Source organism: Haemorhous mexicanus, chromosome 30, assembly GCF_027477595.1.
Source record: "Haemorhous mexicanus isolate bHaeMex1 chromosome 30, bHaeMex1.pri, whole genome shotgun sequence".
In the NCBI taxonomy this organism is placed as follows: domain Eukaryota; kingdom Metazoa; phylum Chordata; class Aves; order Passeriformes; family Fringillidae; genus Haemorhous; species Haemorhous mexicanus.
The window spans coordinates 4,768,632-4,792,911 of NC_082370.1; the positions used below are offsets into that span (position 1 = coordinate 4,768,632).

General features: G+C 59.9%; 1 protein-coding gene across 6 annotated transcripts in view; it reads right to left on the bottom strand.

Moving 5' to 3' along the window:
* Positions 1-312: 312 nt before the first annotated feature.
* The window catches only part of LOC132339875 (hexokinase-2), a 28,830-nt gene continuing 4,862 nt past the window's right edge, over positions 313-24,280 (bottom strand). The window contains exons 2-20 of one of the 6 annotated variants that reach the window (XM_059870459.1): positions 21,779-21,941; positions 15,982-16,130; positions 15,745-15,864; positions 12,682-12,777; positions 12,467-12,566; positions 11,904-12,087; positions 10,545-10,700; positions 10,190-10,423; positions 9,141-9,445; positions 8,430-8,578; positions 7,625-7,744; positions 7,451-7,546; positions 6,654-6,753; positions 6,359-6,542; positions 5,942-6,097; positions 5,249-5,482; positions 3,613-4,362; positions 3,465-3,559; positions 313-3,411 (exon numbers count right to left, since the gene is read on the bottom strand). In XM_059870459.1, the coding sequence (XP_059726442.1) occupies positions 4,218-4,362; positions 5,249-5,482; positions 5,942-6,097; positions 6,359-6,542; positions 6,654-6,753; positions 7,451-7,546; positions 7,625-7,744; positions 8,430-8,578; positions 9,141-9,445; positions 10,190-10,423; positions 10,545-10,700; positions 11,904-12,087; positions 12,467-12,566; positions 12,682-12,777; positions 15,745-15,864; positions 15,982-16,130; positions 21,779-21,941 (2,691 nt within the window). In that variant the 3' untranslated portion in view covers positions 313-3,411; positions 3,465-3,559; positions 3,613-4,217. Of the gene's footprint in view, positions 3,412-3,464; positions 4,363-5,248; positions 5,483-5,941; positions 6,098-6,358; positions 6,543-6,653; positions 6,754-7,450; positions 7,547-7,624; positions 7,745-8,429; positions 8,579-9,140; positions 9,446-9,805; positions 9,867-9,955; positions 10,017-10,057; positions 10,116-10,189; positions 10,424-10,544; positions 10,701-11,903; positions 12,088-12,466; positions 12,567-12,681; positions 12,778-15,744; positions 15,865-15,981; positions 16,131-21,778; positions 21,942-24,280 lie in introns of those variants that run through there. The other 5 variants (XM_059870457.1, XM_059870458.1, XM_059870462.1 and 2 more) reach the window with 5 other exon arrangements.

Below are 24,280 nucleotides of genomic sequence, written 5' to 3' on the forward strand. Positions count from 1 at the left end.
GTCTGTGCAGGGCTTTGCACCCCTGCCAAGGCCTGATCCTGCTCTGCCCTCTGCACCCCAGGGCTCCCCCCCTGCTGGCACCCACCCAGTGTCACCAGGATGGGGATGTGGAGCAGGAAACTCATCTTGGTGTTTATTTGCCAGGCAGCAAGCCTGTCCCTTGATCCCTGGGGGTCCTGGGTGTCCCCGTGCCCTCCTGGCCCTGGGGCACTTCCCAGGGGCCAGCATCAGGGATTTGGGCTGGGCTGGGGCTGCTGGGGGGCACAGGGGAGCTCAGGGGCCCAGACACACGACACTGAGCCCAGCAGTGGGTGGTGGTTGTTTTTCTCTGGTTTATTGTCACTGAGGAGCAGCAGAAGTGGCCGAGGGGAGCTGAGCAGTACAACACCACACTCAGGTATGAAAAGTACAAAAATAAGGAAGCCTATATATAATATCATTGCAGTCAATTGCTAAAAATAAATATTGTAAACACGAGAGAACAACATCAGGTGAATCTACAGCACTCGTTTCTGCCAGCAGCCACACAGTCTTTGGCTTTAGGACTCCCCTGCCCGCACGGAGCCAGGCCCACATCCAGAGGCATTTTCTTTGCTTCAGGCCAGAAAGATTTCAGGCTGGTCAGGGATGTCACAAGAGAGAATTTTCCTCTCTCCAAATTACCTTGAGAACAGGAATTGCCTCTTTTTGCCTTCAGTGCCCATTTTTGTGCCAGAGCAAGCGACTGCTCTGCCCAAAGCAGGCATTTCCCTGTCTGGAGGGGGCTGGGGCGAGGGCTCCCCCATTCCAGGTTGTTCTCTCTTACCTTGTACCTCACAGCCCCTGCACGGTGCACTTGGCACCTTCTGCACCTCTCCCCTCCCGTGCACTTGGACCTTTCACTCCCTTATCTCTCTGACAGCCAGATGGGTTTGGATTGCCTGATAAGGGAGGAGAGCGGGCACCGAGTTATCTCGGGTCAAACTGCACCTGAGCTGCTGCCAGGCCAGAGAGCTGTGCCCCACTGATACCCTCGGGCCTCTGAGCTTCTCCCTCCCAGCCCTGGGCTCCAGGAAGGGAAGAGGCAAATTTTGCTGGCGAGTCTCAGAAATTTGCTGATTGTGTTTATATAGATGCACGTATATTTTAAAAGCCCAATAAAATCCTGTCCAAAGTTCCAAGGAGGGGAGATTTGCCAGGGAGGGAAGGGCAGAGACTCTGCTCCCTGCTGCCTGCGTGGCCAGAGAACATTCCAGCACCCCGGGAAAGCAAAGAAAATGCATCCAGATGGGAACAACCAAGCAAAACAGAACCATCCTAAACCCACAAAGCAGCACTTCTTGCTGCAGGGAAGACAAATCAGGCCGAGCAGCCTGTCCGTCTGTCCCCGCAGATAATCGTTTGATCTTCCCTTCATATCAGTAATTAGGATTGAATCTTCCCTTCTTCATTTGAAACACGTTCACAGAACATCCCATGGCGACGTTTTTGGCGTGAGGCTCTGCTCCCACCCAACACCTGCAGGGCTGGTCCCCCGGGGAGCCCAAACCCCTCCAGGGGCTCCCCAAACCCCCCTGCAGCCCCAGCGAGGGTGGGCCTGCACCCACAGCCGTCCTGCCACGCTCTGAACCGGGAACATTCCAGACCCTGCTTGATTCTGAGGCTAAGCAAAAGCTTTCCAGCACCAGGGGAGCCTTGGAGGCCCAGGGGGTGTCCCTCCGAGCAAGCCCAGCCCAAAATGCAGCACCACCACCCACAAGGGTGATCCTCCTCACCCCTGTGGAGCTGCAGCCCCTCCTTCACCCCGGGCAGGGGAGGGGGCTCTGCTGAGCCTGCTCCACAGCAGCTCCCTGCTTTCCAACCCTGCCAGTGCCCTGCTCAAAAGCAGGGCTGCTCAGATCCCTGTCCTTCCCATTCTGCCCCCAAAACTGTAACATTTCACTGGCTAACAGATGAAAACACTATGGACTTCAGCAGGGGCACAGCTGGCTAAGAGTAAAAACAGCCACTAATACAACTCTGCACAGTGCAGCAGCTTAAAAGATTTCTGTTTCCATTTTTCAGTAGGCAAAATGCTGGTTTTCTGAGGAAAAAAAATCACACAAAACTGCTTGGTACCAGATTAGAGGATTTCTGTATCATCCTTCAAAGATTTATTTGACAGCTTCTAAAACTTCCACTAAACTTGGTTTCTTACATCATTTCTATACACAGGTTTTATTTGTTATAATTGTCTTGAGGCTTATAAAAAAATAAGCATTTAAAATGCCCAAAAGAGTAATTTTCCTTTAAAACTGTGCTACTGAACTTGACCCCCAACACAGAAGAGACTTTTGGTAATGAGGTTACCCCAAGCAGTATAAAAATATACATAAAAATAGACAAAAACTCTATCCTCCAATCTGAAGGGCTGTTTGTGGGGTTTATTAGTTATATTTTTTTTTTGTACATCACTGAAATTTCATTAACTTCTGCTAAATATTTACAGAAAACCCCCCCACCCTCTGTCTGCCTCCTCTCACTGAGGCAGAGACCTGCAGCTTTTAGTTCATCCAGAGTTTTCTGTTGGCAAAAACGGATCCCTGCACTGGGCCGTGGCACACAGGTGATGCTGCGGGCACAGGGGGCCTGGGGTATGTCATCCCCCCGTGGATGTGACCTTCCAGAGCACAGCTGGGGAGGGCAGGGGACAAAATAAAACCTCTCCTAAGGTTAAACCCAGCCTGAAGCCAACAGCATCACCTCAGGGCCCCGCTGCTCCTGCACACCCTGGCTTTCTGCTTTCCCTTTTGTCCTGGTGATAAAGTCAGAATGCCCAAACCTCTTGTACAGCAGTCCTCAGGTATTTGGGTCTCTTTCTCCAGTCTACCCCAAGAAAACTTTAAATTAAAAAAAAAATTACACGACAGAAGAAAAAAAAAAAAAGAAAATAATTACTCTGTACTCTTCTTCGACAACATGAAAAGGTGACATTAAAACTAAGTGATACAACCCCCCCAAGACTATGTACATAAAAAGACATCAGATCTCTTAAAACATAAATATACAGTGTATAAATCAGGTGCCACCTAAAGGCTGCAGCCGCAGAACTATTTCACAGACACAAAGCAAACCAGACTCTCCACGCCAAGGGCAGACACGGCCACGGGTTTGGGGCTTGGCAGGGGAGACTGCCCGTGGCTCCTGGAGCCCACACGTGGCCCAGGGAAGGGCTGGTGGTGCCCGGGGGAGACACGGCCCTACACACAGCACGCTCCTGCTGCTACTCAGGGTGCGGGTGCCAGCTCAGGAAACGGGACCAGACCCTGAGTCCCCAGTTATTTCCAGGCACATGCTCTGCTGGGGCTGGCTGAGGGGCCCTGCAGCCCGGCCCCTGCACCTCTCTGGGATCACTCACCAAGGCTGAGGGGCCCTGCAGCCCGACCCCAGCACCTCTCTGGGATCATTCACCAAGGTTGAGGGGCCCTGCAGCCCTGCCCCTGCACTTCTCACCAAGGCTGAGGGGCCCTGCAGCCCTGCCCCAGCACCTCTCTGGGATCACTCACCAAGGCTGAGGGGCCCTGCAGCCCTGCCCCTGCACCTCTCTGGGATCACTCACCAAGGCTGAGGGGCCCTGCAGCCCTGCCCCAGCACCTCTCTGGGATCACTCACCAAGGGAGGTACGCGGTACCTCCAGTGCAGCGCGGCCACGCCCGTGGAACTCTGCACCCTGTGCTTTAAGAGTTACCATGACTTTCATGGAAATAATACAGCCTTGATCAGGGTAAAAGACTAGTGGAGGTCTTTAGCCCAATCTTAGAGGTTTGCTTCTACAGCACGGACAGCTACGGCTCCTACACACATAAATAGGTTCTGTTAAAGTGACAATGCAGTGTCTGAATTATCCGAGTGTTATCCCTACTGCTGCTAGGGGAGGGCCGGCGGTGGGAGGAGAGCTGGGGTGTGACAGAGGTGGGACAGCTCCAGCTCCACCTGGAAATGCAGGGAGAAGCCAAAAGACACTGTGAGCTTTACTCGACAGCTGGTTTTATGGCATGCAAGGAAACTCCTACGACAACACTTGGTACAGAGCCCACGGCGTCTCCAGCCCCGCCGTGGTGCCCCGGAGAACGAGTAGAGCCACGAGTCTGCTTGGAGGGGAGGGGGTGCGTGAGTGTGTGCAGAGGGAGGAGGGAGGGGTTGGGTGAGGAAACGTCCTGTTCTGCTGAAACCAAGCTCTGGGGCAAACCTGCTTCCCTCTACCGCTGGCCGGCCTCGCGGATGCGGCAGGCCACGGCCGTGATGAGCGCGGCGCCTTTGCCGCTGCCGTCCTCCGACTGCAGGAAGGTCACTTCACACTTGGGGGACAGCTCCTTCACTGTCTCCTGCAAGACCGTGGAGAAGCTGCGGGGCAAGGAGAGGGAGAGGGTCTGAACTGACCAGCCATGGGTGAAGGTGTCAGTCCCAGCCCCTAATGTGCCTTCACAGAGCCTGGAAGAGCAGTGCAGACCCCGAGGGGAGAGAGGGAGGGAGGGAGGGAGGGAGGGATGGGTGGATGGGTGGATGATGGATGGACAGACAGGGATGAAGCTTAGAAAGCCCAAGCGTCCACCCTTCAGCCCAAGCCCATGGTTACAACACAACCGTGCTGTGCCTTCACTCAGGACTAAACCCAGCCCCATCTCAAGGTCCACCAAGCCCTGGGAGCTCTACTGAGCCTCAACAGCCCTGACCAGCCCCATCTGGAGGGAGTTTTCAGTGCCTCCCTTTGCCCATGGGCTCCTGAGCCCTGTTTAAGCTCAGCCCAGTGCCTTAGTCCCTGTCTGAGCTCCAGTGCCCAGCAGCACCAGCCAGCCAGCTCTGGCATGGGCAATTTGTGTGGCCATGAACCTCCATGACCCGGCTCACTGCTGGTTAGAGCTGCCTCACCTCCATGACTTGGAGCCATGGCTGAACGTGGTCACCACGTCGGGGTCAGGCCCAGTGGGACTGGAGCAGCCCCTGTCCTTAAGGGAGCAGCCCTTGTCCTTAAAGGAGCAGCCCCTGCCCTCAAGGGAGCAGCTCCTGTCCTCAAGGGAGCAGCTCCTGTCCTCAAGGGAGCAGCCCCTGTCCTTAAAGGAGCAGCCCCTGTCCTCAAGGGAGCAGCCCCTGCCCTCAAGGGAGCAGCCGACTCCTGCCAGGCCTCAAGTTCGGGTCAGCGAGCTCCTGGCAGCCCTCGGCCCCCAGAACACCTCCAACCCTCCTCCCTTCCCCCCGAGCCTGCCCGAGGAGCACGGCCAGAGGCACTCACTGAGGGTGCAGCTTGTAGAGCGTCCCGTCCACGCCCACGGTGATCTTGAGGAAGTCCAGGCCGCGGTTCTCGCGGATCTTGTCCACCACGGCGGCCATGCCGGCGCCGCAGAGCTGGGCCGCGCGCCGCGCCACCACCGTGCACACCTCCTTCACGATGATGCTGTCGTCGCACGTGGACTCCAGGCCCAGGTGCTGCAGGATGGAGCGCACCTGCAGCAGGGCCAGGCAGTCGCTGCGGGGACACGGCGGGGGCAGCGTCAGGGAGGGAGCGGCTGCGACTGCGGCCTCCCCTTCCTGATCCTCCCTGCCCAGCCCGGGCGCTCGGGCTCGGGGCAGGGCCTGGGGCGGCCCTAGAGCCCCCCTCAGCCTCAGCTTTCAGACCTGGACCTGGCCTGGTGTCCCCCCCTGATCGGGGAGGCTGTTTCAGGACAAAGGCAGCGGAGTGGGGCACCCTGCAACCCACGGGGTGTCCCCCAGCCCTCTGTGCCCAGGGCAGAGGATAAAGAGCCATCTGTGCTGCCAGCCCCAGCCAGCCTCCTTGTCTCGGCACACAACCACGTGGGCTCTGCTCATTTACCCGTGGGGCACCATCCTGCATCACCCTGGCTCCACACCAGGCACGTGGAACTGCTCCCACCAGCCCTGGGGCACGTCCCCCACACTCCATCCCTGGCAGCTGGAGCTCACTCACCTCTCTATCTGGGACAGGAACTTGGTCTCAAAGATCCCTCTGGTCTTCAGCCTCTCCGAGATCCGTCCCCGGAAGAGCAGCCCTTTCTTGGTGAAGTCCATCAGGATGTTGCGGACGATTTCCCCCAGGTACATCCCACTGATCATCTTTTCAAACCTGGGCAGGAGAGCACGAGGCTGGACATCAGCACAGGAAGGGACACTGGGGCTGGCTGGGGATTCCAGCTCTGCCAGGTGCCCTGAGTACAACCCCTTCAGCAAGCCCAGCAGCACGGCCCCCACCCACGGGCAGGGGACAAGGGACACGTGGGTGCCCTGCTCATCGTCCCCTGCATCCACCAAGGGGCTGGTGGGGCAGATCTGCTCCTGGAGCCTCAGCTTTGGGGGTCCCTTCCAGCCCCCCAAAGCCACCACCCACCTCTGCTTGCCAGGGTTGAGGGACAGCTCATCCACAGCCACGTCGAACTCCGTCCGGATGTCATCCAGGCAGCCACTGTCCCCAAAGGCTCCCCACTCCATGTTGACACACATCCTGCCCTCGTCCCCTTCCACCAGCTCCACGTTCCTCATCTCCTCCATGTAGCAGGCGTTGCTGCCCGTGCCTGCAGAGAGGAGCAGGATCAGAGGGACACCTGGGACACCTCCTGTGCCCCCGGGCAGGGCAGGGCTGGCACCACGGAGCAGGAGCTCCACAAGGAACGTTCAGTTCTCACCAACAATCAGCCCAACTTCACAGTAGGGATCCTCGTACCCACAGGTCATCATGGTGCCAACGGTGTCATTGACCACTGCCACCACGTCCAGGTCGAATTCCTGCAGAGGGATGGATTGCAGGAGTCATTCCTGGAGGGCCTGGAATTCCTGCTGAGTGGAATGGTCTGGAAAGGTCCTTAAAGCTCATCCCAGTCTCCCCCTGCCATGGGCAGGGACAGCTTCCACTGTCCCAGGCTGCTCCCAGCCCTGTCCAGCCTGGCCTGGGACACTCCCAGGGATCCAGGGCAGCCACAGCTGCTCTGGGCATCTGTGCCAGGGCCTCATCCCCCTCACAAGGAGGAATTTCTTCCTAACACCCAACCTGGATCTCTCTCTTTTAGTTTAAAGCTGTTCTCCCTTGTCCTCCATGACCATCCACCTCCACAGACACAGAGGCACCCACGGACTTCCCCCAGCCCCAGCTGCCTGCAGGTAGAGCTCAGACACCTCCAGCTGGGTCAGCCCTGCCAGGAGCAGCCCCTGGGCAGGAGCTCGGGGTGGTCTGTGCCGAGGAAACCAGCGGGTGTCTCCTGAGCTCAGGGCCAGACAAGTCTGCTCCAGCCCTGGCCAGGAGCCAGCCCATAGCTCCAGGGTCTGAAAATCCAACCTCAAGTGATGAGTAAGGGCGGCTGTGAAAATTCCAACACTCATTACACTGAGCTCAGCCCAGTAATTTGTTTTACAGGCCAATTAATGATGCCAAAGAGAGCCAGGATGTGGGAGCAGCCCAGCTTCTCCCAGCCCCGTGGCTGCTCACCTCTCTCCTGTGAATGGCCTCCTTCAGCAGCCCCACCACGTCCTCTCCCTCGCAGCCCGTCGCCTTGAAACCTTTTGTCCACTTCAGGAGAATTCCCTGTGTGGGGAAAACCCCAGTGAGTCCCCCTGAACAGCCAGGCACCAGCCAGGGGTGCTGCAGGAGGGGTGGGGTTACCTCGTCCAGGTTGTTCTGCTGGCAAGGGAAGGAGAAGGTGAATCCCAGCGGGAGCGACACGCCCTTCATTCCCATGTACTCCAGGAAGTCAGAGATGCAGTGGACAATGTGGTCAAAGAGCTGGATGAGCAAACCCAAAGGGAAGAGTTACCACCACAGCCAGGGCCCAGCTGGAAGCCAAATTTCTGGGGATTCTGACCCGTTCCCAGGCCTGCTGGAATGTTCAAATCGCTCCCAGGACGTGGCTCAGCTGCACTGCGGGAGGTGAGCAACCCCAAAAAGCTCAGTTCACCCTCTTCCCCACCCACAGCGTGGCCAAATCCCTGCATTATCCCCACCCACAGGTCCCTGGAGGGGTGGGGGCCAGCAGGGAGGTGACACAGGAATCCAGTCCCTCTGCAAGGGCTCCCCAGAGCCCTCCAGCCCAGCCTGCTGGGGATACTCCCAGCCCCCAGGCACTGCCTGGAGTGCTTTGCAAAACTCCTTCCAAAGTGTCTCACTGCTTGTGTTGTGGTTTCCCTATCTGGGAAACGGGGGTGATGCTTATCTGCCCTGGTGGAATGTGTGGGATTCGGGGAGGCTCACTCATGTCTGGGAATAACACCATTTCTACCCTAAAAACCAGGCTCCAGCTTCCCAAACTCCAGAGCCTGGGGCACAGCTCGCTGCTCGAAGGCCAGGAGAGCACCAGCCCTGCCCCCTCCTGCCTTTGCTCCCTGGAAAGGCAAAAGCAGCTCCGTGGTCAGCCCTGCTGCAGCCAGCCCAGGGAAGAGGCCCCTGCCCCTCTCTGTTTGCCCACGCTGACCTCCTCTCCCGTGCCCTGCATGATCTCCACGGGGATGGAGTAGATCTTGTTGTGCATCTCCACGCCGCGCCGCATCCCGTTCCTGACGCGCACCAGCAGCACGCGGAAGTTGGTCCCTCCCAGGTCCAGGGCCAGGAAATCTCCCTTTTCTGCAGCCAAGAGAGGATCATCAGGAGAGATCCCTGCACGGGGCAGCCAGGGTGGGGCACAGAGCCAACAGGGACCTGCCCTCCTCCAGGGAGAGGGGAGGAAATGGAGACATGGCCGGGGATAGGTAGGAGCAGGGGCTGCAGGAAGGAAGAGGATGGAGAGGTTTGCTCCACACTCTGTGATGATGAGGCTTCGAATCATAAACCTGAGCTGGAAGGGACCCACAGGGATCACTGAAGTCCAGCTCCTGGCCCTCAGGACATGCACAAGTTTCAAGCCAAGGTCAGGCACTCGCCCAAGCCACAGGAAGAGCCAGGAGCACAAGACAGGATGAGGGTGGAGAGAATGCTGTGGCAGGACTCATGGCCACGCAGAGCCAGGCTTTGTGTAAAGTCAGGTGCAGAACGTCCTGGAGGCTCCGTGCTCTGCCCAGTACCAAACTGGAGGTTTGTGCCACTCCCACCACGAAGAGGAACCGGCCACAGCAAAGGCTCCAGCCCCTGCCAGGGATGCAGGACATGCACGGGCTCACACACAGGGGTTTTTCACGGGACACATCACCTGTTCCATCGGGAGTGGAGCACACGTAGGTGGGCAGCATTTTCACCGTCGCCTCCGCGTGCGTCTCCTTGCCCAGCCCTTTCTCCATCTCTATCCTCATCCTTTCCTTCACCTCCAGCAGCTGCTCGTGGCTCAGCTTGAGGGGCTCCAGGATCTTCTGGCGGGCCTGGTGCTGTGCAGCCAGCCTGTAGGCCACGGCTGTCACCATGGCCGCCCCTTTGCCGCTGCCGTCCTCCGAGCGGATGAAGCGGATCTCGCAGTCTGGCAGCAGCTTCCGCACGGTCTTGTGGAGGCGACGGGCAAAGCTGGGGAGGAGGAGGACAGGGGACCTGAGTGGGACCCTCTGGGGACCCCCTGGGATTCAAGTGAGGGGATATTTGGAGGCGCTTCTCTTGTGCCGAGCCGTGCGCACTGCTGGCAGCAGCAGATCCCTCTCTGTCCCTGTCCCCAGCACCCCCAGCCCCCTGTCCTTGTCCCCGTCCCCATCCCTGTCCCTGTCCCAGTCCCCATCCCTGTCCCTGTGCCACACTCACTGGGGGCATTTCTTGTACACGGAGCCATCCACGCCCACGGTGGAGCGCAGCCTGTCCCTGTCCCCATCCCTGTCCCTGTCCCCATCCCTGTCCCCATCCCTGTCCCCATCCCTGTCCCAGTCCCACACTCACTGGGGGTGTTTCTTGTACACAGAGCCATCCACGCCCACGGTGGAGCGCAGCCTGTCCCAGTCCCTGTGCCCATCCCTGTCCCTGTCCCCATCCCTGTGCCCATCCCTGTCCCTGTCCCTGTGCCCATCCCAGTCCCAGTCCCACACTCACTGGGGGTGTTTCTTGTACACGGAGCCATCCACGCCCACGGTGGAGCGCAGCCTGTCCCTGTCCCTGTCCCTGTGCCCATCCCAGTCCCAGTCCCACACTCACTGGGGGTGTTTCTTGTACACGGAGCCGTCCACGCCCACGGTGGAGCGCAGCCTGTCCCTGTCCCCATCCCTGTGCCCATCCCTGTCCCTGTCCCCATCCCTGTGCCCATCCCAGTCCCAGTGCCACACTCACTGGGGGTGTTTCTTGTACACGGAGCCATCCACGCCCACGGTGGAGCGCAGCCTGTCGCCGCCCCTGTTGTCGCGGAGGCGGCGCAGCACGGCGGCCAGCGTGGCCCCGCAGAGCGCGGCCGAGCGCGTCGACACGATCTGGCAGATGCGCAGCGTGGCCACGCAGTCCTCGTGCGACGGCTCCAGGCCCAGCTTGCTCAGGATCTCGTAGGCTTTCTGCAGCCCCTCCTTCTCCCTGGAAGGACAAAAGGGAGTTCGTGCCTGGCAGCGCAGCTTCTGCTGGGTGGTGGCCCGGGCTGGCTCCATGCTGGTCCATCCACGGGCTGGGACCCAGGAAACCCCTGGATCCTACTTACTTCTCAATGGCAGAGACAAATCTGGTCTCAAAGTGGCCCGTGGTGAGCAGATCTGGCGTGAGCCTTCCCCTAAACAGCAGCCCATCCTTGGCCATCTTCACCAGGATGAGCCTGACCAGCTCCCCCATGTACATCCCGCTGATCATCTTCTCAAACCTGCCCGTGGGAAGGCATGGGGTGGAATCAGGGAATGGTTTGGGCTGGAAAAGCCCTCCAAGGTGATCAAGTCCAGCCATTCCCCAGCTCTGCCAAGGCCACCACTAACCCCAAGTGCCACATCCACAGAGCTGTTAGATCCCCCTGAGATGGTGACACCACCGCTGCCCTGGGCAGCCTGTGCCACACCTGACTCAAGCAGAAATCTTCCCAAACATCCAACCTAAACCTCCCCTCTCTCTCCATAAGCTCCCCCAAGCCTCCTTTTCTCCAGGCTAAACAATCTGTGTGTTTGGCTGTGTGTGCCACGAGATGGCCACAGGCTGACCTGAAAACCCCCTGGCAGCCTCCCATCCCAAACAGAATCTGGGTAACCTCTTCCCAGAGCACTCTATCCCATCACTGAGCATATGAGGCCATGTGGACACGACCATCATCCTGCAAAGAGAACTCGTGGCCACCTGGAGGGGCTCAGTCAGTTTGCAGGGACCCCCAGAAGCCCCCCAGGCCACAGCAGCCCTGTGGGGAATGGGAGATCTGTAGGATTGGGATGTGGACGTTAGGTGAAGGTGTCTGCCTGGGCTGGTGGGGGACTTTGCTGGCCAGGAAGGGAACAGGAATCGTTCACATGAGGGGGTCACAAGGGCAGCAGGTGGGGCAGACAGCCCTGCTTTGGGACAGAGCTCTGCTTTGGGACAGAGCTCTGCTTTGGGACAGAGCTCTGCTTTGGGACAGAGCTCTGCTTTGGGACAGAGCTCTGCTTTGGGACAGAGCTCTGCTTTGGGACAGCCCTGCTTTGGGACAGAGCTCTGCTTTGGGACAGAGCTCTGCTTTGGGACAGAGCTCTGCTTTGGGACAGAGCTCTGCTTTGGGACAGAGCTCTGCTTTGGGACAGAGCTCTGCTTTGGGAGAGAGCTCTGCTTTGGGAGAGAGCTCTGCTTTGGGAGAGAGCTCTGCTTTGGGAGAGAGCTCTGCTTTGGGAGAGAGCTCTGCTTTGGGACACAGCCCCAGGCTGGGACACAGCCCTGGTTTAGGACACGGCCCAGGTTTAGGACAGCCCTGCTTTGGGACACAGCCCCTCTCTGCACCGGTGGCAGAGCACACGCTGACCCAGTTAGCTGGGCTGACCTCCCCAGTCCCAGTAACTGTGGGAGGATGGACAATGCTGAGCAAACCACGAGGCTGAGCCAAGAATCTGCTCACAATTGTTTGCCAGGGTTGAGCGAGCCCATGTCGATCTCGCGGTCGAACTCGGTGCGGATGTCGTTGAGCACCCCGTCGTCACCAAAGGCTCCCCACTCCATGTTGATGCACATCCTGCCCTCATCCCCTTCCACCAGGTCGATGTGCCTCATCTCCTCCATGTAGCAGGCATTGGTGCCAGTTCCTGGGCCAAGCAGGGGCACAGGGTGAGCAGGGACACTGCCTTTCCCCACTCCCATTATCCCTCATCCCCATTATTCCCCATCCCCATTATCCCCCACTCCCATTATTCCCCACTCCCATTATTCCCCATCCCCATTATTCCCCATCCCCATTATTCCCCATCCCCATTATCCCCCATTTCCCTCTGGCCACAGCCCAACACACCAAAGAAAGCAAACCAAGCAAACAAACTTTGCACAATGCTGGTTTTCCAGCACTGGTATCCCCCTCTCTTTTTTCCCCCCAGAGACCCCAAGGCCTGCAAGAAGCAGGATCTCCCTCTGGCTCTGCTGGAGCCCAGGAAACACCCCCAGGGCATCTTTCCCCTCGCTGCAGCTCACCAACAATGAGGCCAACTTCACAGTTGTGGTCATCGTAGCCACAGGTCATCATGGTGCCCACGGTGTCGTTCACCACGGCCACGATGTCGATGTCAAAGTCCTGACAAGGTGGAAAGGAGACAGGCTGACCCAACAGAGACAAAACTGACCAAAACCCCTCCAGAGAGCCCAGGTGTCCTGGCCAGCACCCGTGTGCCCCCAGCCCAGGCTCTTACCCCTCTTTTCTTGATGGACTTGCGCAGCAGGGACACCACGTCCCTGCCCTCCACGCTGCTGCACTTGAACCCCTTCGTCCACGTCACGAGGATGCTCTGCAGGGGAACAGCAAGAGGAAGCTTGGAGGTGACACCTGGCTCCTGGCACGGGGGACATGTGGCCCTGCAGGGGGGAGCCCCCCGTTATCAGCTCAGCAGCTGCGCTATCAGCCGCAGCTTCCGTGTCAGATAAAGTTTATGGCCACAAAATAACACGTGAGCTGCTCGTTGCTGCCCCGGCAGCAGGAACGTGCTTCCCAAGACCAGCTTTGATTGAGCCCTGCAGCAAAACTTGTTCATGAACCCAAGGAATGCTCCTTGACCCATCCCTGAGGGGTGGATGGCTGGTTGTGCCTATGGAATGCTCCTTGACCCAGCCCTGTGGGGTGAGAGGCTCACTGCACCTATGGAATGATCCCTGAGCCATCCCTGTGGGGTGGGGGGTTCACTGCACCTAGGGAATGATCCCTGTGGGGCAGGGGGCTCACTGCACCTATGGAATGATCCCTGAGGCATCCCTGTGGGGTGGGGGGCTCGCTGCACCTATGGAATGATCCCTGTGGGGCAGGGGGCTCACTGCACCTATGGAATGATCCCTGAGGCATCCCTGTGGGGTGGGGGGTTCACTGCACCTATGGAATGATCCCTGTGGGGTGAGAGGCTCACTGCACCTATGGAATGATCCCTGAGGCATCCCTGTGGGGTGGGGGGCTCGCTGCACCTATGGAATGATCCCTGTGGGGCAGGGGGCTCACTGCACCTATGGAATGATCCCTGAGGCATCCCTGTGGGGTGGGGGGCTCACTGCACCTATGGAATGATCCCTGTGGGGCAGGGGGCTCACTGCACCTATGGAATGATCCCTGAGCCATCCCTGTGGGGTGGGGGGCTCACTGCACCTATGGAATGATCCCTGTGGGGCAGGGGGCTCACTGCACCTATGGAATGATCCCTGTGGGGCAGGGGGCTCACTGCACCTATGGAATGATCCCTGTGGGGTGGGGGACTCACTGCACCTATGGAATGATCCCTGTGGGGTGGGGGGCTCACTGCACCTATGGAATGATCCCTGAGCCATCCCTGTGGGGCAGGGGGCTCACTGCACCTATGGAATGATCCCTGTGGGGCGGGGGGCTCACTGCACCTATGGAATGATCCCTGTGGGGCGGGGGGCTCACTGCACCTATGGAATGATCCCTGTGGGGCAGGGGGCTCACTGCACCTATGGAATGATCCCTGAGCCATCCCTGTGGGGTGGGGGGCTCGCAGTGCCCTGTGGCCAGGGACACGTGGTCGGGGGCTGAGCTGAGCCCTCAGGGGAGGAAAAGGACTCAATTTCAAAGTTCAAGATTTGAAATCTCCAACCCTATGGCCACAGCCCCTTAGGGAGGCAGACACCTGCCCTGCCTTAGAGCTGGGGAAACTGAGGCACTGAGTGACCACCCGGTGAGGTCAGGGGGCACAGACCCTTCCTCCTGCATTTCTACATTCCCCCTCCTCCCCAGCCCCGGGTCTGCAGGAGGAGAGCGTTAATCCCTCCCGGAGCCACTGGGGCTGGGAGGGAGGACGGGAGGGAGGACGGGAGGGAGGACGGGAGGGAGGACGTGCAGGGGCTGCCGAGCTCCATGGAGCCGGCCCCTGCCCTTCCCGGGGGGACAAGGGGACAGGGACACCCAGCACCACCCCCGGCCCCTGCCCTTCCCGGGGGGACAAGGGGACAGGGACAGCCAGCACCACCCCCGGCCCCTGCCCTTCCCGGGGGGACAAGGGGACAGGGACACCCAGCACCACCCCCAGCCCCTGCCCATCCCGGGGGGACAAGGGGACAGGGACAGCCAGCACCACCCCCGGCCCCTGCCCATCCATGGGTGAGATAAGGGCAGGGAGAGGCAGCAGCACCCCTCAGCAGCAGGGCCCACGTGCCTCGCTGGGCTCGGGGATGTTTGCTCTCCCGGCGAGGTCACAGCTCAGAGCTGACAGTGACAGTGACAGTGACAGTGACAGCCATGGGTGCCTGGGGCTGGAGGACGGGACGAGACAGGAGGGGGTGGGGATGGGATGCTCAGGGATGGGATGCTCGGGGATGTTCAGGGATGCTCAGGGATGGGATGCTCGGGGATGGGATGCTCAGGGATGGGATGCTCAGGGATGGGATGCTCAGGGATGGGATGCTCCGGGATGGGGTGCTCAGGGATGCTCAGGGATGCTCAGGGATGGGATGCATCCATGTCTGGCTGCAGCTCTGGTGGAGAAGCTGCTCTCCATGGAGCCATGCCAAGGAAACATCACCCCCCAGAGCCCTGCAGCTGCCAGGACACAGCCTGGCTCTGCCAGCACCACGCCCTGCTGGCACACACGGTGACCCTGGCACACAGGGCCCTGTCAAAGGTCACAGAGGGGTGGTAGCTGGAAAAGCCTCAAGATAATCGAGGGGAAATCCAGAAACCCAGGATTGCCCAGAGCGGCTGTGGCTGCCCCTGGATCCCTGAAGTGTCAAGGCCAGGTGGGACAGGGCTTGGAGCAGCCTGGGACAGTGCAGTGTGACCCTGCTCTGAACTCTGAACGGCCCTTAAGGTCCCTTTCCCCTAGGACAACCTGGCCAGATGTGCTTAGAACAGGAGCTCCAACACCACCTATTGTCATCAAAGAGCTTTTAAAAAGGCAATCTGGCACATTTCCTTGGCAAACATTAATTTTCTTCTGAACAGGGGGTTTACTGTGTGCTGGGAGAAGAGGCCAGGCAGGGTTATTGGGAAGTGATGCCAGCTCTGCATTCCCTGAAGGAATGTCCCATCCTCCGTGTCCCTGACCCTGCAGCCCCCAAGTCACTGCACTGACAAAAAATATTCACAAAAACAAAAGGACAGGGCTGTTCCTGAGCTCCTGCACCCAGAAATGCCTTTAGAGGGATGAGAGATGTGGCCCTTCAGGAAAGGTCACCTGACCCAAAATCAACGAGCCTAATTAACAGCCTGAGCTTAAATTGGTGTGGAACCCAGAGGGAGAGCTCAGCCCCTCACCCACCTCGTCCAGCTTGGTCTGGTGACACGGGAAGGAGAAGGTGAAGCCAAGGGGGAGCTTCTTGTCTTTGATTTGCAGCTTGTCCAGGAAGTTGGCCAAACACTCAGCAATGTGGTCGAAAAGCTGGAAAAAAGGTAAAGAGTGACAAAAGGCCCCCACTTGAGGGGATGCCACATCCCGTGCTGGCTGCCAGGGCTTCCCAGCAGGATCCCCTGGGCCAGGAGCCCCCCAGGAGCCCACCTGGACCCCGCTGCCCCTCATCAGCTCCTCGGGGATGGCGTAGATCTGGTTCTCCATCTCCACCTTGCGCAGCCCGTTGTCCGACACCTTCACCCGCAGCACTCGGAAGTTGGTGCCTCCCAGGTCCAGAGCCAGGAAATCCCCGTCCTCTGTGGGGTCAGCACAAGGACAACCCGTCAGCTTGGAGGGGCCCGAGGTCACCACCCCCTCCCAGGTACCAGGAAAAGGTCGGATTTTTGATTAAATTTCAGTATTTTGTCCATTATTATATTTTCTTGGTGTTTCACCCTGCCCGTCCTCTGCCCCCACAGAGGATCAATATTCTGACCACCCCTGAGGCAGATCCAGATGCTTTGGGGCATGAATCCCACCAGGCCCCCCTGAAAAGCCCAGACCAGCAGGGATGTGAGGGCAGATGAGCTCCAGCCTCAGGCTGCCTCAGGAGGAAGGCAGCAGAGCCACTCCTGACCCTGCTGATGCTCCTGGAGCTCCTAAACCTCCATCCCAAGGGTCAAACCCTGGTGGCAGCTCTGGGGACTCCTCAGCCTGGCTCAGCTTTTGCTGTACTAAAATCCCTGGTGCTCAGGCTCCCTCCCTGCCCCAGGAATGCCACACACTCCTGGCATGTGGCAGCAGGAAACCAGGGAGGGAGAAGATCCCAAAGAGCTCTGGGGCCTCTCTGCTGCCTTCCCCAGGGAGAGCTGCTGTGGAATCTTTGCTTCTTTTTTGGCCAGGGCTGGGATTAAACGTGCAAGGCAGAATTTCTTGTTGGGCTCAGATGTTTATTGGCTCTTATCTCTGTTATACTCTCACAGACCCTGAGCTCTGCAGCACTTCACTCCAACAAACTAGAAGTGGAGCCCTGTCTCTCCCTCTCCAAGGCCTTTCAAGGATAAACTGTCCAATTAAGAAATGACACTTTAATTATCTTCACTTTTAACACAATAACCAACCACCCATGGCCACAATGGGGACTTTTTTATCCAATTACACAAAACCACCTCCACCGAGGAGGAGGAGGAGGAGGAGGAGAGGAAAAAGGGGAAGAGGAAGAAGGGGAAGAGGAAGGGGAAGAAGGAGGACCAGCTTCCACCCTAAAACCTCCATCTTGCCTTATAAATCTATTTCTATATTCTAAACCCTTAAACTCTAAGTTTTCCACCCTGTGATACCACACACTTCTAGCCAAGCTCCACACCCTCAATCCCAGTTCTGGAAGGTTCTCCACGGCCTCAGGTCAGTGCAGAGTTCTCCTGGGGGTCAGAGCCCGTGGGCACAGAACATCTGGAATTCCCAGGGCTCCAGGAAGCTCCTCCAAGGGCAGCCCCAGGGCTGTGTCCGTCCCCTCCCGCCTGTTGGGGGCAGGGAAAAGCGCCCAGCCGGCTGCTTTGGGGTGGAGGGGCCGGGGAAAGCCTCTCTCAGCACCCGGAGCCCCGAATGTGCTGCGCTGGCTGCCGGGGCCGCTTTGTGCGGCACAAAGGGAACAAAACCCGCGGGGCATTGGTATGCAGGGACAGGGACAGGGACAGGGACGGGGATGGGGACAGGGACGGGGACGGGGACGGGGACACGGGGACGGGGACAGGGAGGGGGACGGGGAGGGGGACAGGGAGGGGAGAGGGACGGGGAGAGGGACAGGGACAGGGACAGGGACAGGGACAGGGACAGGGACGGGGACGGGGACGGGGACGGGGACGGGGACAGGGACGGGGACGGGGACGGGGACAGGGACAGGGACGGGGACGGGGACGGGGACGGGGAGGGGACAGGGACGGGGACGGGGACGGGGAGAGGGACGGGGCAGGGACGGGGACGGGGACAGGGATGGGGACGGGGAGGGGACAGGGACGGGGAGAGGACAGGGACGGGGAGAGGACAGGGACGGGGACAGGGACGGGAAACAGCCCCAGCCAGCCTGGACAGTGGCACCACCAGGGACAGGGACGGGGACAGGGATGGGGACAGGGATGGGAAACAGCCCCGGCCAGCCCAGCTCCATCGGGCTCAGGGACGGGGACGGGGACAGGGACGGGGACAGGGACGGGGACAGGGACGGGAAACAGCCCCAGCCAGCCTGGACAGTGGCACCACCAGGGACGGGAACAGGGACGGGGACAGGGACAGGAAACAGCCCCAGCCAGCCCAGCTCCAGCGGCAGGCCAGGGACAGGGACAGGGACAGGGACGGGAAACAGCCCGGGCCAGCCCGGCTCAGGGAACGGCCCCAGCTGGAGCTGGAGCAGCTCCAGGGAGGGGAAAGGGCCATGGAAGGAGCTCCAGGGAAAGGGGATGAACGAGGGGTGTGTGGGGTGTGTGGGGTCAGAGCTGGGCACGGAGAGGGGGAGGGCACCCGGGGGTCCGTGCAGCCCCTTGGGGGCAGAACAGCACCAAAGAGGGGTCAGAGCATCACAGCACCAAGGAGCAGAGAGCATCAAAGCACCACAGGGCCATCCCCAGGGAGCACAGGGCCATCCCCAGGGAGCACAGGGCCATCACAGCACCAGGGAGCACAGGGCCATCCCCAGGGGGCACAGGGCCATCACAGCACCTGCCCCTCACACGGGTCACAGCTCCCTGGCCATTGGCACTGAGGGCATGGAGAGCACCTCAGGGGGGTGACAAATCCAGGGCACTGCAGCCAAGAGGGGCACCGGGTCTCAGCTCCTTGGAGGTGACCCAGGAGGATCCCAGAAAAAAGCAGTTTGGGGGAAATTCCTGGGAATTCCTGGGTGGATCTGCTTTGCAGGAGGAACAGGGCAGCCAAGGCTCCCTTGGGAAATTCCCAGCCATGCCTGGAGCACGTGGTGGGTGCCAGGTGTGGGCACTGCCCCCCAGTTTGGGCTCCCAGGTCCTGTGATAAGGTATCAGCCCTGGTGCTGAGCCCACAAGCCAAACAGCCAGGGCAAACACAGAGCCCTGGCCCCAGGGGCTGTTTGCTCTTGGCAAAGGCTGAGAGCCGAGTGCCTGGAGAGCCTGGTGTGCTCCTGGCGTGTGGGATCGTGTCCCAGCACCTCAGAGGCTGCTCACCCCAGGAATCCCCCCTCAGGGCTTCCAACCCAATTCCACCGCCTGGGAATCCTCTGGCAAAGTGGATTGGTGAAAAACGAGAGGAAGAGGAAACGCTGGGAGGCTTGGCCAGGGAGCTGCAGGAGAAGGTGGAGCTGCAGACCCTGGCATGTCCCACTGCAGCCTCCCTCCCTCCCTCCCTCCAGATCATTCGAGGTGCCAGGGAATGGGAAGGGACCCCAGGAGCACTCAGTTCCACTCCCCTGCCCTTCCACTGGACCTGTGGCCCATCCAGCCTGGCCTTGAACAGCCCAGGCAGACACAACTTCCTCGGGAAGCCTTGCTGGGATGTGCTAACCCCCCCTGTTTTCTGGGCACAAAACCAGCCTTTTCTTCCAAGCCTTTCAGGGCTCTGTGCCACACGGGCAGGAAAAGAGCTGAGCCCCCCAGGCAAGGGAAAGGTGCTGCCAAGAGCCATCCTTTGGATATCCCACAAATCCTGCAGCATCCTCCTGAAAGCTCCAGGCTGGGGTTAGCAGCTGCTGGGGCTCAGCACAGGATCCTCAAACCAACCCCACTGTGGAGGAGGAAACCTGGGCACCCAGAACAGCCTGGAAACACCAGGAGTGGAGCAGGAGGAGGGTGCTGGCTGCACTGAGCAGGGAAAGCCCCTGGGGGAGTCACTGGGCTCCAAGGAGAAGCTTATTTGGGATCTGCCTCCCCATCCCCTCGCTGCCAGCAGGGCACGGTGCTGTTCCAGTGGGTGCCAGAGCCAAGCAAAGCAAGGAAAGTTGATTTGAGAAGAGCTTCTGCTTTCAAAGCAGAATTCCCCCCTCTATCACCCCAGACTTGAACAGCAAAGCCCCCGAGAGCCAGGGCTGGGCTTTGGCTTAACCTGCAGGTGTGACCTTGTATTTCCATAAGCCCCTCTCATCCCCCTGGAGCTGGGCATTAAACGGGGTCTAATCCCACCCAGAGACACAGGGCAGGGGAGGGAGGACAGGGACATGGCACAGGTGGGTGCTTGGGAGCCCTGTGGCAGCAGCACCAGCTCAGAGCAGGGCTGGAGCAGAGCAATAACCCGTCCTTGGGCTGGGAGCAGCTCCTGGCACCTGGCACAGGTGCCCAGCCCAGGCCAGACTTTGCCCAGGAGCTTTAAAAAGAGGGAAGGAGGAAGGACATGGCCCTGGGCAGTGAGATCCTCCCCAGCTGGTGCCAGGATCTGGCACCAAGCCCCCAGCCCTGACTTGCCCCCTCCCCAAAACCCAAGGGATGCCACTCAGAGGCTGGATCCAGCCCCAGCTGGACAGGAATCCCAGCTCTCATTTCCCTGGATTTGCTCTAAACTCCCTCATTTTCCAGCCCCTGGGCAGCTGCAGGGCCGTGACTGCCCCAGCATCCCTCTCATGTGACATTTTCCATGCTGCTGCTCCTCTTTCCCCCCTGCCCCGGGTGAGAAATGCCAGCTGGGGCACTGGAGAAGCTGGAAACAGGGAAGGGAGCCAAGGATCTGTCTTGTAAGGGCATGGGGAGGGATTGCTCCCTCTCCCAGAGGCGGGTCAGGGTGCTGGAAGTGCTGACACACGCTCCACCTGCACCCAGCCCCTTTGGCTGCAGCAGTTCCCGTGCCCAGGGGCGGCTCTTGGCCGTGCCTGTAATTAAAAATATCCTCCAACATTTAAATAGATGGGAATCTCAATCCCAGGGCAGGCAGCCAGGTCCAGCTTTTGGGTGTAGGTGCAGCTGGGGGGCCAGGATCAGGGGGTGCTTCGAGGGTTAGAGGGGCTCAGGGGGAAGGTGGAGACCCTTCCAGCAGGGCTGCAGTGAGAGACAGGGGAATGGTTCCACACTGGAAGTTTGAAGTTTATACAACATTTAAATTGTTGGGGAAATTCCTTCATGGAAAGGCAGCCCAGGCCTGGCACAGCTGCCCAGGGCAGTGCTGGAGTGCCCATCCCTGGGGGCATTTAGCAGCTCTGTGGATGTGGCACCTGGGGCAGGGATGGATTGGTAGGATTTGACCAATTTAGGGGCTTTTCCAGGCCAAACCATTCCATGGCTCTGCCCCTCCTGTCCCTGCCCCCAGGGAGCAGCCAGCCAGCAGCCATGAGGGGCTGGGGCTCTGTCCCTCTTTGTGCACCTCACCAGCAGCCCTGGCACCGAGGCTTTGCACAGATCCCTGGGCAGGAGCTGGCACCAGGGCAAGCCCAGCTCTGAGTAGCTGCATCCAGCACAGCCAGCCACCCCTGGGCCCTCCACGGCTGCTGCCAGCCCAGCTGTGGGTCTGGAGCAGCCAGGACCAAGCACTTGGAGGGTGATGCTCAGGGATGGAGACAAGCTCCTTCCCAGAACCCCCGGCTGGGAGGGGGAACAGGAACTTTCCCATGGGGATGCCCGAGGGAGCAGGAGAGGAGGATGTGCCTGGCTGGAGCGTGGCCTGGGCAGCTCGGGGAGAGGCAGAAAGGCCACATTGTGAGGGCCCTGCTGTGCCCAGGGCCCTGTGGCACTCAGACAGTGCTGGCACTGCTGCTCCTGAAATCTGATGAGCCGGACCCGTGACTGTCTCTGTCCTGCCAGCAAGGGCACGCGAGGGCGGCTTCCCTCCCTCCTCCCTCCCTCTCTCCTCCCTCCTGCCAGCAGGAACTGGGATCCCCTCCAGCCCCAGCACGGAGCCAGGCCTGTCCCCACACTCAGCCCCAGCAGCGAAGGTGGCCCCGGGTGGCAGTGCCACCCCTGCAGTGGCAGTGCCAGGAGGACAGGTGTGCCCAGCCCTCCCTCTGGCCCCACTGTACCTGTCCCGTCCGGGGTGGACCTGACGAAGGTGGGCAGCATCTTCACGGAGGCCGTGGGGTTGGTGTCTGCCCCCAGCCCCTTCTCCATCTCCTTCTCGAAGCGCTGGGACACCTCCAGCAGGGTCTCGTCCGAGAGCCGCATGTGGTACAGGTACTTGTCCACCTGCAAGGGGCAGACACAGCCCAGGGGTGAGGCACAGGGCTGGGGACAGGGGCACAGGACAGCCCAGGACAGCATCCAGCCCCTCCCGAGGCTGCTGGGTGGACACAGGGAGCTGGAGCAGGCTCTGACCCATCCCAGAGGGCAGGACACAGCAGCCTGGCTGGGATTGCTCATGCCAGGCATCACCCACCCCTGCTCCTGCCCCTTGCCAAGGCCACCCTGCACCCCTGCCCGGGCTCTGCCAGCTGGGAATGCTGACCCACAAGCTGCTCCTGCAGCTCCTGCCCGCTCAGCCAGCTGCAGACACGCAGCCAGGTTGCTGCAGCAGCAGGAGCCCCAGCTCAGGGGTGAGTCAGGAGGTTCTCCAGGTGCAGAGCCCTTCCCACGGCACGGCACCAACACACCTTGACCTTGACCCCCAGGGCCTCTTCCTGCACCGGGGGTGCTGGGCAGGAATGCCCTGCCCTGTCATTGCTGCACTGCTGAGATCACCCCAGGAGCCCAGAGCCACTCAACAGCCTGGAGCAAACCCGCTGGGGTGACACAAGCGGGGCTGGGGTGACACAAGCGGGGCTGGGGTGACACAAGCGCGTGGCCAGAGAGGGAAGAAACCCATCCCACCCCCTGTTCCTGGAAATTGCTCTACCCCTGAGCTGGTGGTGTGGAGAACACTTCTAAAAATGGCAGGGAGCATGCTGTGCTGCCCAGGGAAGGCGAGGAAAGGCTCCTCCCCAGGCAGCACCAGCACCGGGCAGCCTGGCCCACACTGCCCTGCTCCAATTAGCTCCACTCAGCACTAATTAAAGGGCAGCTGCAAGCCCTGAGAGGGCAAGGAGGAAAACTCCACCCCGTGTGCTCACCTGTCTGCAGGCACGTAAGGCCGGGTCACCGGAACCGGGCCCGGGCTGTGCTTTATGGGGCTGAGCTGCAGGAAATGGGCATTTTGTGGGCAACTAATTGCACCAGGGCCAGGGTGACCTCGCTCAGGGACGTGCCATCCCACCCCGGGCTGGACACAGCAGCCCTGCTGCGGTTTTGGCTGCCTGGGCTCCAGCACATCCCTTTTTTCCCTCCACCCTGAGCTCTGTTGGAAATTTGGGAGCTGAGATTTCTTCCTCTGTGAGGTCAGGGGATGGAGGAAAGCCCAGCCCAGCACATTCCAGGAGCGATGCTGCATCCCCTGAGGAGCAGCATGCTCTGAGTAAAACCTCCTCCCCCCTTCTCCTGGTGCTTCCAGCTCCTTCCCAAAATCAGGAGCTAAACACGAGGGAAAGGCCAAGGAGAAGGAAACCTGGAGATTTCCTGCTACCAGGTGTTTGCCAGCCTCTCCTGATCCAGCAGGAAGTCAAACACTCTCCTCCCTCCCCTCCTGTTTGCTTTCACCTGCTGAAAATTCCCTCCCGTGTGCTGAGGCTCTGCTCACTGGCCCCAGGAAGCTCCAGTTACCTGGTCAGGAGGTGGCTCTGGGGCTGGAGCTCTGCTCCATGCCAGCCCCAGGGTAGGAAACCTCCCCTTGAGCTGTGCCAAGGGGTATCCCCAGGGGTATCAGCCCACGCCACCAGCCCAGAGCAGACTGTGCTCATCCCAGAGAAGCTGGCTGCTCTGGGAGCTCCTCAGCAGTGAAGACCCCCCACCCAAAAATCCCAGAACAGGGAAAGTCCCCTGGGGCTTCAGCCCCTTCCCCCAGGCCAGGCCCTGCCCAGCACGTCCCCCATGTCCTCCAGGCTGCAGCATGCCAGAATAACCTCAGCCTGAGGAGCAGGGTGACCTCCCCCTAATCTCCAAAGCCCTTAAAACCTGGATCATCTTCTCCCAAGGTGGATCTCACCCCACTTGGCAGCTAAAGCAGGTCAGGGCGCAGAGCAGGGCTCCTTCCCTAGGAATCCACCCTGGCCCCACCAAGGAACAGCCACGGCCACTGGCCTCCCCAAAACTCCCCAGCCCTGTGGCCTGGCTGGGCACCCCAGGAGCACCCCTCAAATTGTGACAAAGATGGGATAAAATGGGCAATTCAGCCTGCAGAGCCAGAGTCTGAGCATCTCTCAACACAAAACCCCTCCTCAGTTGCTTAAGGCTCCTGAAGAGCATGGGATAGTTTGGGTCAGGTGGCCAATTCCAAACAAACAAAGTCACTAGGTTAGGATCCTGAAGGGGGCAATTGAGTTTCTGGAAAGCTTCCAGCCTAAACAATGGTGTTTCCTGGAGGAAATGCAAACAAACAGCAGGGGGAAGGAAGGACGGAGCGGGGAAGCGCCGGGCACGCCCCAGCCCAGGACACCGTGTTAAAGCTGCGGATCACGGAGCAGCTGTGGGTGTAATGAGCTCAATGCCACGTTTTT